Genomic DNA, 12317 nt, shown 5'->3' with positions numbered 1-12317 from the left:
TCCGCGTGGAATTTAACCTGAAAATTATTTAATTTATATGATTTTTTGTTTAAGAATTGTTCTAAAATAAAAGACGCCTTATTACATCAGCCACGTGTCAGTATATGTGTCGTCAAAAGTCTATCCATTTCAGAGATTAGCCAGAACAAACAAACGGACATGTAGCAATTTAAAAAATGTAGTTTTGTTATATGTACCGTATATATATTCATAAGCGTGTGGTAAAAAGCGGTTAATTTAATATTATAAACAGACACTTTAATTTTATTCATTTGTATATAATACATCCAGCTTTGAGCTGTTTCCGTTTAGAATTATATAAGCTAAGAACGACTCTGCAAGTTATGTCACACTACGCCTGTTTGCTCCAATAAATTTTCTTATTGGAAAGCTGTCACACGAAATACGATACGGCGGATACGAAAATGTCAAGGCTTTAGATTTTAATATACAGATTCTGCTTCCAACTTGTAAGTTTAATGAATTGACTGATTTGTCATTATTTAAGGTTTCACTAAAACTTGATCTCATGCTACAGAACATGTACTATGTATTAAGGAGAAAGAATTCCGCTATTTGATATGGATCTTTTTCCTTTCAGCTGGCAGTCACGCTAAAGCCTGTTATTGTATAAAATTTTACTTATAGGTAACAGTAAGAACAGTTAAATGCCTGCGTATTTAACGGTAATATAGTAAGTAGATAGTAAGTAAGCAGGCGCGACACCTAAACATTCATCAAAACAAATTCATAACAGCGTTTCTTTTTGAGAATTGTAATATCATCAATCCTAAGATGCACGTGCACTGGACTTATAACTCAGGTCAAATTTATTTCACAGTCAGACTTGCACTTGTAGGTTGTAGGTTAGATTATCGGGATATAATCTTATGCAATAAACACTTTGTGCATTAATTACATAGGATTGCCACTGTCCGCAAACAAGTTTCCAAAGGACGGGCAATAGCTTTCCCTACGTACCATAATACTACACTGTGATCGCCAACCCGCTTGCCAAGTGTGACAAATATTGTATATCCGCCCTTTAGTATATTTAGGAGAGACTTATGCCTTGCAGTGGGTATCTATAGGCTCCATCGACTATGGTGTTTTAATAAGAATCTTATGATAAAAGGAAAAAAATTGCGATCCGTTCGAAGCCGTGAACCAGTTTTCACAATAAACTTCAGCTTGATTGGAAACAATTTGACAATAATACAATGTTACGAATCTAACTTTCCAAACTGATAAAATTATACAAAAACAAAGATTTTTCAATCACAGAAAGTTAATGTTATAAGGTTAATATTACTATGAATGGTACTCTATCAAAGTTTTCTTATTTACATACTGTAAATTTGAGGGAAAGATCGAAAAAGAAATGAGGAAATCCGTATGACCAAAAGTAATAAACATAACCCAGCCAATTGGTATGTTAAAATGACAGTGGGCAAGCCAAATTGCGCACATAACAGATAGCGACTGGGGCGTCAAGGTTCTAGAGTGGAGATCATGGACCCACAAGTGAAGCCTGGGACCTCCACCCACAAGGTGGACAGGTGGCGTTTCAGACAGGTTGTATTTGAAATCTATAGAGGAGGCCTATATCTAACGGTGGACGTCATAGGCCTGAAATAATGATGATGCAATGAACCATTGTTGCGACAGTGATACAGTCATAATTTGTGATTAAAAATAAAACCAGTAGTTTCATGCAATAAATAATTTTATTTTAAAAACTTCTTATATCATCAACTCTTCGTTATATTTGTCATGAAAGTGAAATTAGGTATCTTTGCTTAAACAGCTATTATCCGTCATTATTGTCTCCCAGGATAACACCTAAATTCACATCCTTTACTTCCAAACTTTTTTAACCTCAAAAATTGTAAAGAAGGGAACGAAATCCAGAAACCTCGATACATTATGGAAGACGATACAAACTTCATCTACTTCTGTGACTCTAATATATCTTTACATATAACTTTGATAGTTTTTTTAATCCTATTTTTATAAATAAAATATATCGGGATTTAATACTTGGAGTCGAAATTTGAGAAAAAAATATTTTCGTAATTATTATAGATAGGTAATAAATAAATAAAAATAAAATAAAACTTTTCTACAGTATAATGAAAGTTAAGTTCAAAAAATGCTATAATTTTAAATTTAATACAATTAATGTATGGGAAAATATTTAAGAACTTTTACAGATAAAATTTGATCATCAGATCTATCATCGTTCGGTGATCTTTTTCATATCAATATGTTTAAAGCCTACAAACTTTCTAATAGGTAACCCGATATTTAACTTCAATAATTTCCTTGGGAAACAAATTTAATTTATCACTTCAATACCTTTCTAAGGATATGAATAGTTTTTAGGTTTATTTACACCATTTTCATTTAATTGTCTTTTCCCTAGATACTTCCTAGTATTTTAAACCATCATGAATTTAATGCTGCTATTTCTCAACCAATTTCTGTCTTTTTTAGACTTTCTATTATTTCTTATGCTAATTATCGATCATTTATATTCAATGCCAATCATTACGGTGGCAATTAAAATCAGATATCATATTTCAATATTTAATACATAAATTTAATTAATTGTAGTATTCGTTTTATTTTTATTTATTTTTCTGATGATATTGGCAATCAAAAATTATTGTACAAAAATGGCAGTTTCATATCACTTTGAATAATTTCGAGTAACATTTAAACGAAAGTTAAACATCACACATGTTTGTAAATTTAAAATAATTATTGCCTCGTAAATAATTTAAGAAATTTATAAATTACTTTAAATGTAAATTATTATTAGAAAAAAGATACTACGATTAATTTTCTATGTACACATATGATGTATTTACATTAAAACTTAATGACTGAATGTTCAAATCGGTCGATATTTTTGTGCGCTTATTCACTCTCATAATACATAGCTCATTTGACGTGTACATAGAAAATTGTAATTAAAATTAAAAATATACACTCTCACAATTACGTTAAGGAACACATGATCGACAGTGTTAATTTTATATAACATACACATTTGGCATGTGATAGCCCGCTCTTGGTCCGAATTGGTTATTTGTTAACCCATCATCGAAATCATAAATTTCCAATTCATAAAATTTATAACATCTTTTAGATTTCTACTTTAGAATGTTACGGGCAGTTTCTCTGTCACGTTCAGTAACGTTGAATTTTTAATAATTCAACTTAACGCCTGCATTCGATGGTAGGTGGCATATTATCAACAACTTTCATTCTTCAACATTAAAAATCTCCGATTTGGAGATAAACAATGATATATGTAAAGTTCAGACTCCGCGGGAGAAGCCAGTCAAACTGTTGTGACTCGGTCGACTTCTACATAGCGCACGGAGTCTTCGCTTGGTCAGCAAATCACTTCTTTCTCTTCGAATATTGCCGTGTCGGAGGAGAGGCTCTTGAGACGATGCTGCAGAGCAGAACGTCTACGGCGACAGGAACGCGCTGCCGCTATCTTCACAAGTAAATAAAAAATAGATAATAAAACATTTATTTCAATAAGTAGTATATTAATAATTTTGTTCACGTAGACGAACAAAGGATTGGTAAGCTGAAGTAATAGTGTTCAGGCCACTTAGCGCACAATAGGTTAACACTGGGGCTCTACGGTACTGGAGCGGAGATCACGGAATGGTAAACGTAATGCAGGTCATGCATGCACAAGTGGACAGATAGCCTTGTATCAACAAAAATCTATGGGGATGTCAATATCTAGCAATGAATGTCTTTTAGGTGAGATAATGATGAATAAATACAAATTTAAAAATCTAAAATAATTCAAAAACTTTTACCAGCTATGCAGGTGAATCAGGACATATAAAAATAGGCGATGAACCTCCATCATAAACAGTAATATCATTTCGCGTTCTACGAATGTCTAAGTTCTGATACGATCGTTAAGAAGTTAGGTAGAGCAAATTTATTCAGTTCAATTGATTACGATGATTGAACAAAAAGTAGATGTTTTAAAATCGAGGAGATGACAATAATTTTCGTTTGCGTTGTGATACTTACACATGCAAAAATTGTTAGTATGGTCAGCGCAAGAAACGCTGCGGCATAATGAGCAGGCACTCGCAATAGCGCTGAACACTCCGAAAGGCGTTCGTCTTCTCCCTGTGGACACTGGGCTACACCGTCGCACCAAAGCGCTGGAGCAATGCAGGCGTCCAATGACGCGCATCTATACTGGCATTCACCGGACAGTGCGAATACACCGCCTCGTTCACTAGCGTGCCTGCAATGAAGACTTGATTGCTTATCTCGTCTCAATCTAAATATTTTCTCTTGTTTCTCTAAGGTTAGTGCGTTGATGAATTTTTATATATGAAGACTGAGCACCTACAAGAAAATAATATTAAAAAAACGTATTAGGTAACTTTGACATCATAATAACCATTTTTAAATTTAAAAGATAAAAGGTTGCCAATAGTGATCCCTAATCTTTTAATAAAATATGACCGGAAAAGAGAATGGATGGCGAGCCCCACGTCCTGGTCAGACCAGATCCCAACCACTCTCAATGCCATAGTAGCGGAGGCAATACTCACCGAAGTAAATGGGCAAAAATAGCGTAATATAGTGAGCAAAAAATTTTCCAAAAACCGACACATCTGTACAGAGCGATATGACACACAAGCAGAAAATTATGAATGAATAAAATCATCGTGATTATTCTATATACCTTCTAGAAAGTTCCAGCCAAGTGATGTAATATGTACCACTTTCCTCTGCCAAAAGTTCAACAGAAAGCGAGCGCGGCCAATCCAAATCAAAATGATCCGGAGACGGCGGAGGCGCTAAAACGTGACGTGCTAGCGGATCAACTTCTTTCGACCAGCCGTCGGAAAATATCTCGACTGATTCTTCCTATAACATTTCCCAATAAATAAATCGACTAAATATTTATAATTTTTATTCAAATATGGAATTATAATTCGAATCGTTTACCGGTTCTTCAGGTGGATCTGGACATATAAATATAGGCGATAAACCTCCAGCATAAACTGCGATACGATTTGGCGTTCTGCACAAATGTCTAAGATCTGGGGCGACTGTTATGTTGTTAAGTAGAGTAAAGTTATCCAGTTCCGGCTCTTTTATAACTCGTCCTCTGATTTGTAGATAGAGATATCTGCCGGGCGACGGATCTATCAACCACGGACGGTAGTCGCAACGATCCTGTTCAGTTAAGAAAGAAAAATTTAAATAAAATATAAATTAATCAAAAAGTACTGTGAATCATTTATGGTGATCATTTGACAAGAAAAGAATGGAAGAAGAGTCCAATTTAAGAGAAACTAGAATCAAAACGAACTTCATCATGATATCATACGTCACCATTAAAAAAGCTACGATGACATTTATATGATTTGAAAGAAATATGTGGAAATATTAGATGAATACTTCTATATCTTTAATACGTAGTTATGTATATCGTATCAGACAATGTGTTAAGTTTAAAATTAAGTTTTCCACTTCAAGTAAAGTATCAACTTACCAAATCAGAATTCGATGATGAAGATAGTCGCAGTTCTCCACTGGCGCCATAAGCTCGATGTGTATTTTCACAAAATACATCCTGCCTGATAAATTCGACAGAAGCCTCGAACCCGAAAGATCGGAAATCGTCCGTCGCAGTCATGTTCACAACGTCAAATTTCAATTCAGCTACCATCGCCTTCGAAGTAAATTCATAGTCTCCTATATCGCTACAAAAATATTTTTTTAAATGAAATAAGAAACGTGTATAGCTGATTAACTGTCAAAAAATATATGGTATATTCTTCCCAAAAATCAATGATTTCAGAAATAATCAAAAACGTAATGATATCAAAATTAATTATTATTTACTATCTATAGACTTTTTAAAAGATAAATTTATGTAATATATTACAAAAATCACTTTATACAGAGTGATTGGAAAGAAAGGTTAAGTTTTTAAGCTTTTGAAAACTTTTACACTACTAATCACCTGTATATAGTGAGTATAATATCAAATTTAAACCAGTCAAAAAAATTTTTGCTCAACCTTACATTAGCTAAATAACTACATTAGAAGATAACGGATTATATACTTCCTTGAAAAAGATATACTTTCACGAATATCAAAAGGTTTTAATTTAATGAAAGGGATAAAAAGTTACTGAATAATTTTATAAGAAAATTACCTGCATAAGCAATCTCTAGGTACCCCGGGGCCGTTATCTCTCCAAGGCCTCTCAAAAATTCTCAGGGCCGCAGTCGGGTCGCCCCCGCAGCGATACCAGGGGGAATGTGCCGAATGGACAGATCTACACAATCTTCCGCCACTTCGGATGCCCCACACGCGTAACTTTATTACTTCACCGGGATTTGCTTCAAATCGATATGTACAACTAAGACAAAGATAAATGACATATGACTGTTATAAAATAAGTCTTAAACAATTTTATATATGGAAATTTTCGTAACAAAAGTAGTGCAATACGCTTTTTTGTCTTGGACATTAAAATATCCGCATCATTTTAATTTTGGTTCATATAATCTACCTTAAACATTTTATGGTGTTCATCTTACTTCATGAGAAGAATAAATGCCAGAATAGTCCAGTTTGATAGAATTCAGAATTATATTGAGCTCCTTTATAATACTAAGCAATGCGACTTGAAAAATTTATTTTATTAAACATAATTACGAATATTCAGTTTCTTGTTAGTTTTTCACAGTAGGTAGCGCGTTACCAACTAACGTAAACCAAAATTTTGTTGACGATTGTAAATGATTGTAATGAGTTCAGATAAAGATATTTTAACTTTGACATCGACTTTAAACAAAGCGCAAAAAATAGTAAAATGTGATCGCTTCAGACCATAGAGAACCACTTCAATGAATGTGCTTCCCTCAAAGATATCTGTGAGGCGATGTACCATAATCGCCACGTTTGGCTGGCGAGTTGGAGATCGCAGTGTGGTATTGTGGTACGCAGGGGACACTACTTCCCATCCTCCGGAAACTTGCTTGTGAGTGACGGCAATCCTATATAGTTTCACAAAGTATGAGTTATGTAAGATTCTTTCCCGCAAATCGAACCTCCGATTCAACCTCAGTCCTTACTGTAGGACTACCTTTGCTCTAGGTGCATTGCTGCCGAGAAAGGTATGTAGCGTATCTTTATGTTTTTCTTTATATATATACATATATATATATATATATATATATATGCATATATACATATGTATGTATGTATATATACACGTTAGTAAAAGTAATATCGATATGATAATAAGTTAATTTTACATTTACGCTCATAGCGATAATATTAATAAATAATTTAATTAGGTATGTCCGTTTTTCGAATTAAATCATTATTCGAACTCTTAGTACGTACCTGATATTTCTTTTTCCTCCTCTTCCATACAAAAAAACATCTCGCGGTGAAGAAAAACTAACTGGTGGATCAGGCGGTGCTTCAGGAAACGAACGCGATGAGAAACGTCTTGAACAAGGACCTCGACCCCAAGGTTCTCCATCTTGATGCAAATCTACAAACTCGTACAAAGCTTTAAAGAATACAGGCCTGAAAAAAATAAGAAGTTTACTGTAGTATAACACTGATGTCTACTTTATGTAGACGTCAATATTCTGTGATTTATACATAAAGTAAATAATGAAACCCAGTTTATACTACATATGCAATGTAATAAATTTATGCATATAAAAATTTCCGAATATTTATTTTCGTTTGCTAAGCATAAAACTCGCAAATGGAAGCACTTATTCGGCATTTTTTTAAGAATCTCTTTTAACGTTTGTATGGAAATAATGATAAAAAAATAATGGTAAAAATTCAGTATTTATCCTACTGATTTTACAAAAAAAATTTAAAACACATCTCTAGCTGTCACACAATTGTCGTCAATTAAAACTAAAAATCACGTGTTATAATTAAGTTTGCAGTGTATGAATTGAAAAACATATTTTGGTAGGTAATTGTTTGTTAAGTATAAAGATAATAAATCTTAATAAAGCGCTTACTTTGAAAGCTACTTATTTTTTATGTATAGCTGCTAGTTTTTATAGTACAAATTTATTCAACGGCAGCTAATTACAATTAATTATTAAGACAAACAATAACTTATTAACTGATAATTTTGGTTGCTTTTATTTAATAACTGACAAGACGTAACATAATGGATATGTTTATTTATATATGTTTGTATGTTTCTAATATATATGTAGAAATATTTATGACATATAACAAAAGAGTCAAAACTTTGAGTTAAAAAAATTAAATTTTTGAATAAACATACGGAAAAACTAGTAAAAGAGTGATTTACCGATAGCTACTAAAGGTATCGACTTACTTCAAAGCGGTCCCTTGAGTCAACTTTAGCTCCAGAGTCAAAGAGTCCCCTTTTGAGAGAAAGCTCTCGGTGCGAGTACAAGCCCTAGATTTCCGTAATAAAGCATGTTCGCAGGTACGAGGAGCTCGCTCACGACAAAACCTTGCGATTAAAGTAGCATTTGTTGGAGGACGTCCAACAATAACCGACTGGGGAGACGTTGCTCTTGACATTTGCACTGAGCGTTCTCTGTCACTGGAACAAGCAAATTTTTATTTGTTTTTGCGGGGTCCGCGGGCTGTTTCCAAGAAAATGAGAAATTCACTGAGCCATATTTGCAAGTGTTTTGCTGTGGTTTCATGATTTTACTTTGTTATAAAAAGCATATTGTTAAGAAGTTATACTCTTAAAATTGAAAGTTTAATACAAAAATTTCGTACACAATAATGTTATATATTATGGCGAATACCAAAGTTGTGCGTATCGATGGATATGTAGCTGGGATCAATGATAAAAAATAAGGGAGGACGAGATAATGAAATTCCAAGACCAACACACATGGCAAAATATGTGATGAGTAAGTTGACCAGTACATAGTAGAATAGAGGTGTCTCCACCACAAAAAATAAGACTAATAATAACTCTGATATTCTCAATCTTGTCCAAAAACTCACAAACAGGCCGAAGGAATACTGACGCTTTTGAAACGTAGTGCCTGCGAAGTACGCTGAGCAAACCGTGGACTGCCAGAAGAACCAACAAAACTGTTCTCTTTTTAATTAACTTTGTATACAGATCAGGGTGACCACTATCTACTTCAAGTGGTTTCTAGGCTACTTCAGCTACATAGCTCAGAAGCAGCCATCTCGATAAGGTAATTGTCATGGGAAAAGTAGAGGAATAAAGATTAAAAGAACGACTACAAACTTGATGATCAGACTCTTTGCGGATGATGACTGGTCTCATAATAACGGAAGCACCAAGAAAATCAGGACATAGAGACCTGTACAGGCAATTCGTAAAATCCTCGACCGAGGATTATCAAGAAGAGCGTGACTTTAAGCAAAAGACAATCGAACAAGAAGTTGATGTTATGTACATGTTATCTAAGTGGATATTAGCATTATTAACTTTCGCAGACATCATTATTTCAGCCATAAGATCTAACATGTCCACAAAGGCCTACTTCATAGCTCACTTAAATTAGAACTTAATAATAATTAAATACTTAATACCAATTTACGTAAATAGTTCGTCCAGTTGCAATTCAAATATTAACTTGAATACAAAACATCGATTCATCTGTCATCGATTCATCTTCCATCGGTGATATTTAAAAATATTTACCTTATACCAGTGAATATATTGTGTAATAAAGGCTATAAGTACCATGCCTGGGCTTGGAACAAGTGCAAATTGGTGAATATGCCTCTAACAATCATCATTCAAACCAATAAAAAGTCCGTTTAAATTTAATTCGTTTCGTATTCCAGTGTCATAAATAAACGTAAACTCGGCAAAATACCGATGAAATTTTGACAATAATAAAACTCACCAGAATATATCACTGCAGCCGGGCGATATTCGCATCGGGCCATCCCATATATTCAAATGGCTCCCGCAGTACTCGTCCTCGGGCAAATTTGGATTTAGCGCATTTGTTACGTAAAATTTCAAGACCGAGAACCATACACGAAACCTCGGCGCCGAAAACGACGGTCTTCTGTAGATAATGTTCCTCCCCGAAGGCCCGGATGTATCAATCCCTTGCATATGGTAAAGACAGGTTGTGTTAGGTGGAAGGGAATGCTGAGGGTGCTCTAAAACACCTTTTCCCGTTCCTCTGATCCAAAATTCGCAAGCTCTTTTGTTTTTTGCATAAGTAGGTGATTGTTGGTCAACAAATCTTACCTAAAATGATATATTATTGTTTTAGCGCTATTTGTAAAGTATGAGAAAATGTACTTCTCTTCCATCCACGATTGTTTTCTTGTATATTTTTGTCATCGTATTTTATGTCTTTAATAAATATGTGTATGTAACTATAACTAGTAGTTTGATTAATACTCGCTAAAAGTCATTTGTCATAGTACTCGAATTAATGCAAGTTAATCATATAATAACATTCGGAAAATATAGTAAATTAATTAATAAACATTTATTCACGTTATTGTACATAGTAACCCAAAAAATTCCTTATTTGAATAGGCTTATTTGTATAGGAATTAGGAATAATCGTTTAGTGTTTAGTAAAACACATCAAGTATTGTTTGCTAAATATTTATTGAACGTAAAAAAAAATTATTATAAAATTGGAAATACTACAAGTATAGTTCCAATATCAGTTTTCTAATAAAAGATTTATTAAGTTGGAAATAGCGAAATGGAACACGTTGTCGGTCCAATTAGGTTTCTAGCGACAATAGATAGTCGCAGTGACAGTTTCTAATGAACTAATATTAACGTTAAAGACATTATATCTTCTATTAAAAGTAATCTTATAGATGGCTTTATAACAATTCCTAAAGATCATTTTTTCTTTACCAAGATAATTGATATAAGAAACCAATACAAAATTTCTTAGTAATTTCCAACATCGTCGAAATATTATTCGAAACGATGTCTAAAACTTCGAAATTATGGGAAAATCTTCTAATCTTTTCGAGGGGTATGGATGATGTCAATGAGCTTTAAGAGCGGCCATCAAGGATCGGCGAAAGTTGAAGCTTAACGAAAATAAATATTAAAATTAAGTCACCTCAACTTCTAACTGGAATCCGTGAAGCGATTGTAAAGTTGCCGGCTGTAAAAACGTTCCGAAGGGCGACGTCGTAAATTCTACAAGCAATTCGGGGCCACTTGATATTGCTTCAGGGACGGCCACCCCGCCGCCACAAAACCTTAGAATAACAGGATCTCTTGTCGTATAGCCATCATAAACAGTGACGTAATCTTGAACTTCATCACACTGCTGCCAAAATTTTAGTTGTCTTCCATTATTTCCTCTTTCTTGTTGTGCCGCCGCGTACAATGTTTTCTGGCTTCTAATAGAAACAAGTTGACCGTTTGGTTGTTTGACAATAATCAACGCGTGCTTCCCTTGGGGTACCTCGTGCTGGCGGACGGCGTAATAACAAGTCAAATTCCTCGGGTACACTCCTGGGTAGTTGGGCGATTGTAACCTACATTTTTTGCGGTCACAGTCGCTAAATATACGAGAACAGTAAGTCCCAGAAATTAAGTCCCCTAAATAATATTCGAGATTCTTTGGTCTTACGTTTGTATCTTCATTACGTGATATGTTTAGAATAGGTGGCAACGGTCTTAGTTTAAAAAATGGTCGCTCTGAAAGTTAAGTCATATTTTAAATACATTATTAACTTTTTTAAATACATGTTTAATGTGTTTTTATGTATTTACCTGATGGAGGTGAACCACCGTATCTTACTGTGGCATATTCCTTCCTCAGAACTTTATACGCCATTCGAAAATCAAAATTATAGTTATTTTGCTCCTTTGATAAATGTAACAATCTTATAATTAGTGTGATTGATTTCGTCTCGCTGTAATAAATTGACGGTCCCCAAGATGTTCCGCACCATGAACCGCCGACTTGCGGTCTGCTTGCTTCTTGAATTTGCATGTAACCATCGGGACAACCGTCTTCAGTGAAAGATGTGAAACGACCTAGCGTAAAACTGTCGAATAAAACCTAAAAATAAATAATACAATTTACAAACAAAGAAAAAATTCTTTGTCTTATATGTATGTATGCTAAACAGATTTACACATTTAATACTGTATATAAATATCAGCGAGTCCGCATTGTAATATTTATATAACGTATATATTGTAAAAGAAGCTATCTACAATACAATACTTATAAATAAAAAAAATATATCGACGATATATTAAAGATTATACGATATATTAAGA

The 12317-nt window shown here is 33.8% G+C and overlaps 1 protein-coding gene across 1 annotated transcript; it reads right to left on the bottom strand.

Annotated features, from left to right (window-relative positions):
- Positions 1–3403: 3403 nt before the first annotated feature.
- LOC137930602 (uncharacterized) lies at positions 3404–11909 on the bottom strand. The gene is made up of 11 exons (XM_068773899.1): positions 11802–11909; positions 11140–11726; positions 9937–10292; positions 8403–8636; positions 7427–7615; positions 6228–6434; positions 5577–5768; positions 5008–5260; positions 4742–4926; positions 4072–4294; positions 3404–3511 (listed from the first exon to the last, which is right to left on the bottom strand). The coding sequence occupies exons 1-11, from the start codon at positions 11863–11865 to the stop codon at positions 3404–3406; spliced, it is 2598 nt and encodes an 865-aa protein (XP_068630000.1). The 5' UTR covers positions 11866–11909.
- Positions 11910–12317: the final 408 nt, after the last annotated feature.

Source organism: Battus philenor, unplaced genomic scaffold, assembly GCF_028537555.1.
Source record: "Battus philenor isolate CCGP_79_NKW_IND1 unplaced genomic scaffold, ilBatPhil1.0.hap1 SCAF_6, whole genome shotgun sequence".
Taxonomy (NCBI): Eukaryota; Metazoa; Arthropoda; class Insecta; order Lepidoptera; family Papilionidae; genus Battus; species Battus philenor.
This window is presented reverse-complemented; position numbering and strand designations above follow the sequence as displayed.

Bases quoted from the DNA above. Each gene is read 5' to 3' on its own strand.
- LOC137930602 (XM_068773899.1), bottom strand. From the start codon at position 11,865: ATGGCGTATAAAGTTCTGAGGAAGGAATATGCCACAGTAAGATACGGT. The intron at 8,637-9,936 runs GTGAGTTTTATT...TGCTTGTTCCAG, and splicing joins GGCTGCAGTGATATATTCTG to TGACAGAGAACGCTCAGTGC. The intron at 5,261-5,576 runs ATCATCGAATTC...ATTTTATTTAAA, and splicing joins GGAGAACTGCGACTATCTTC to TTTTTCTTTCTTAACTGAAC.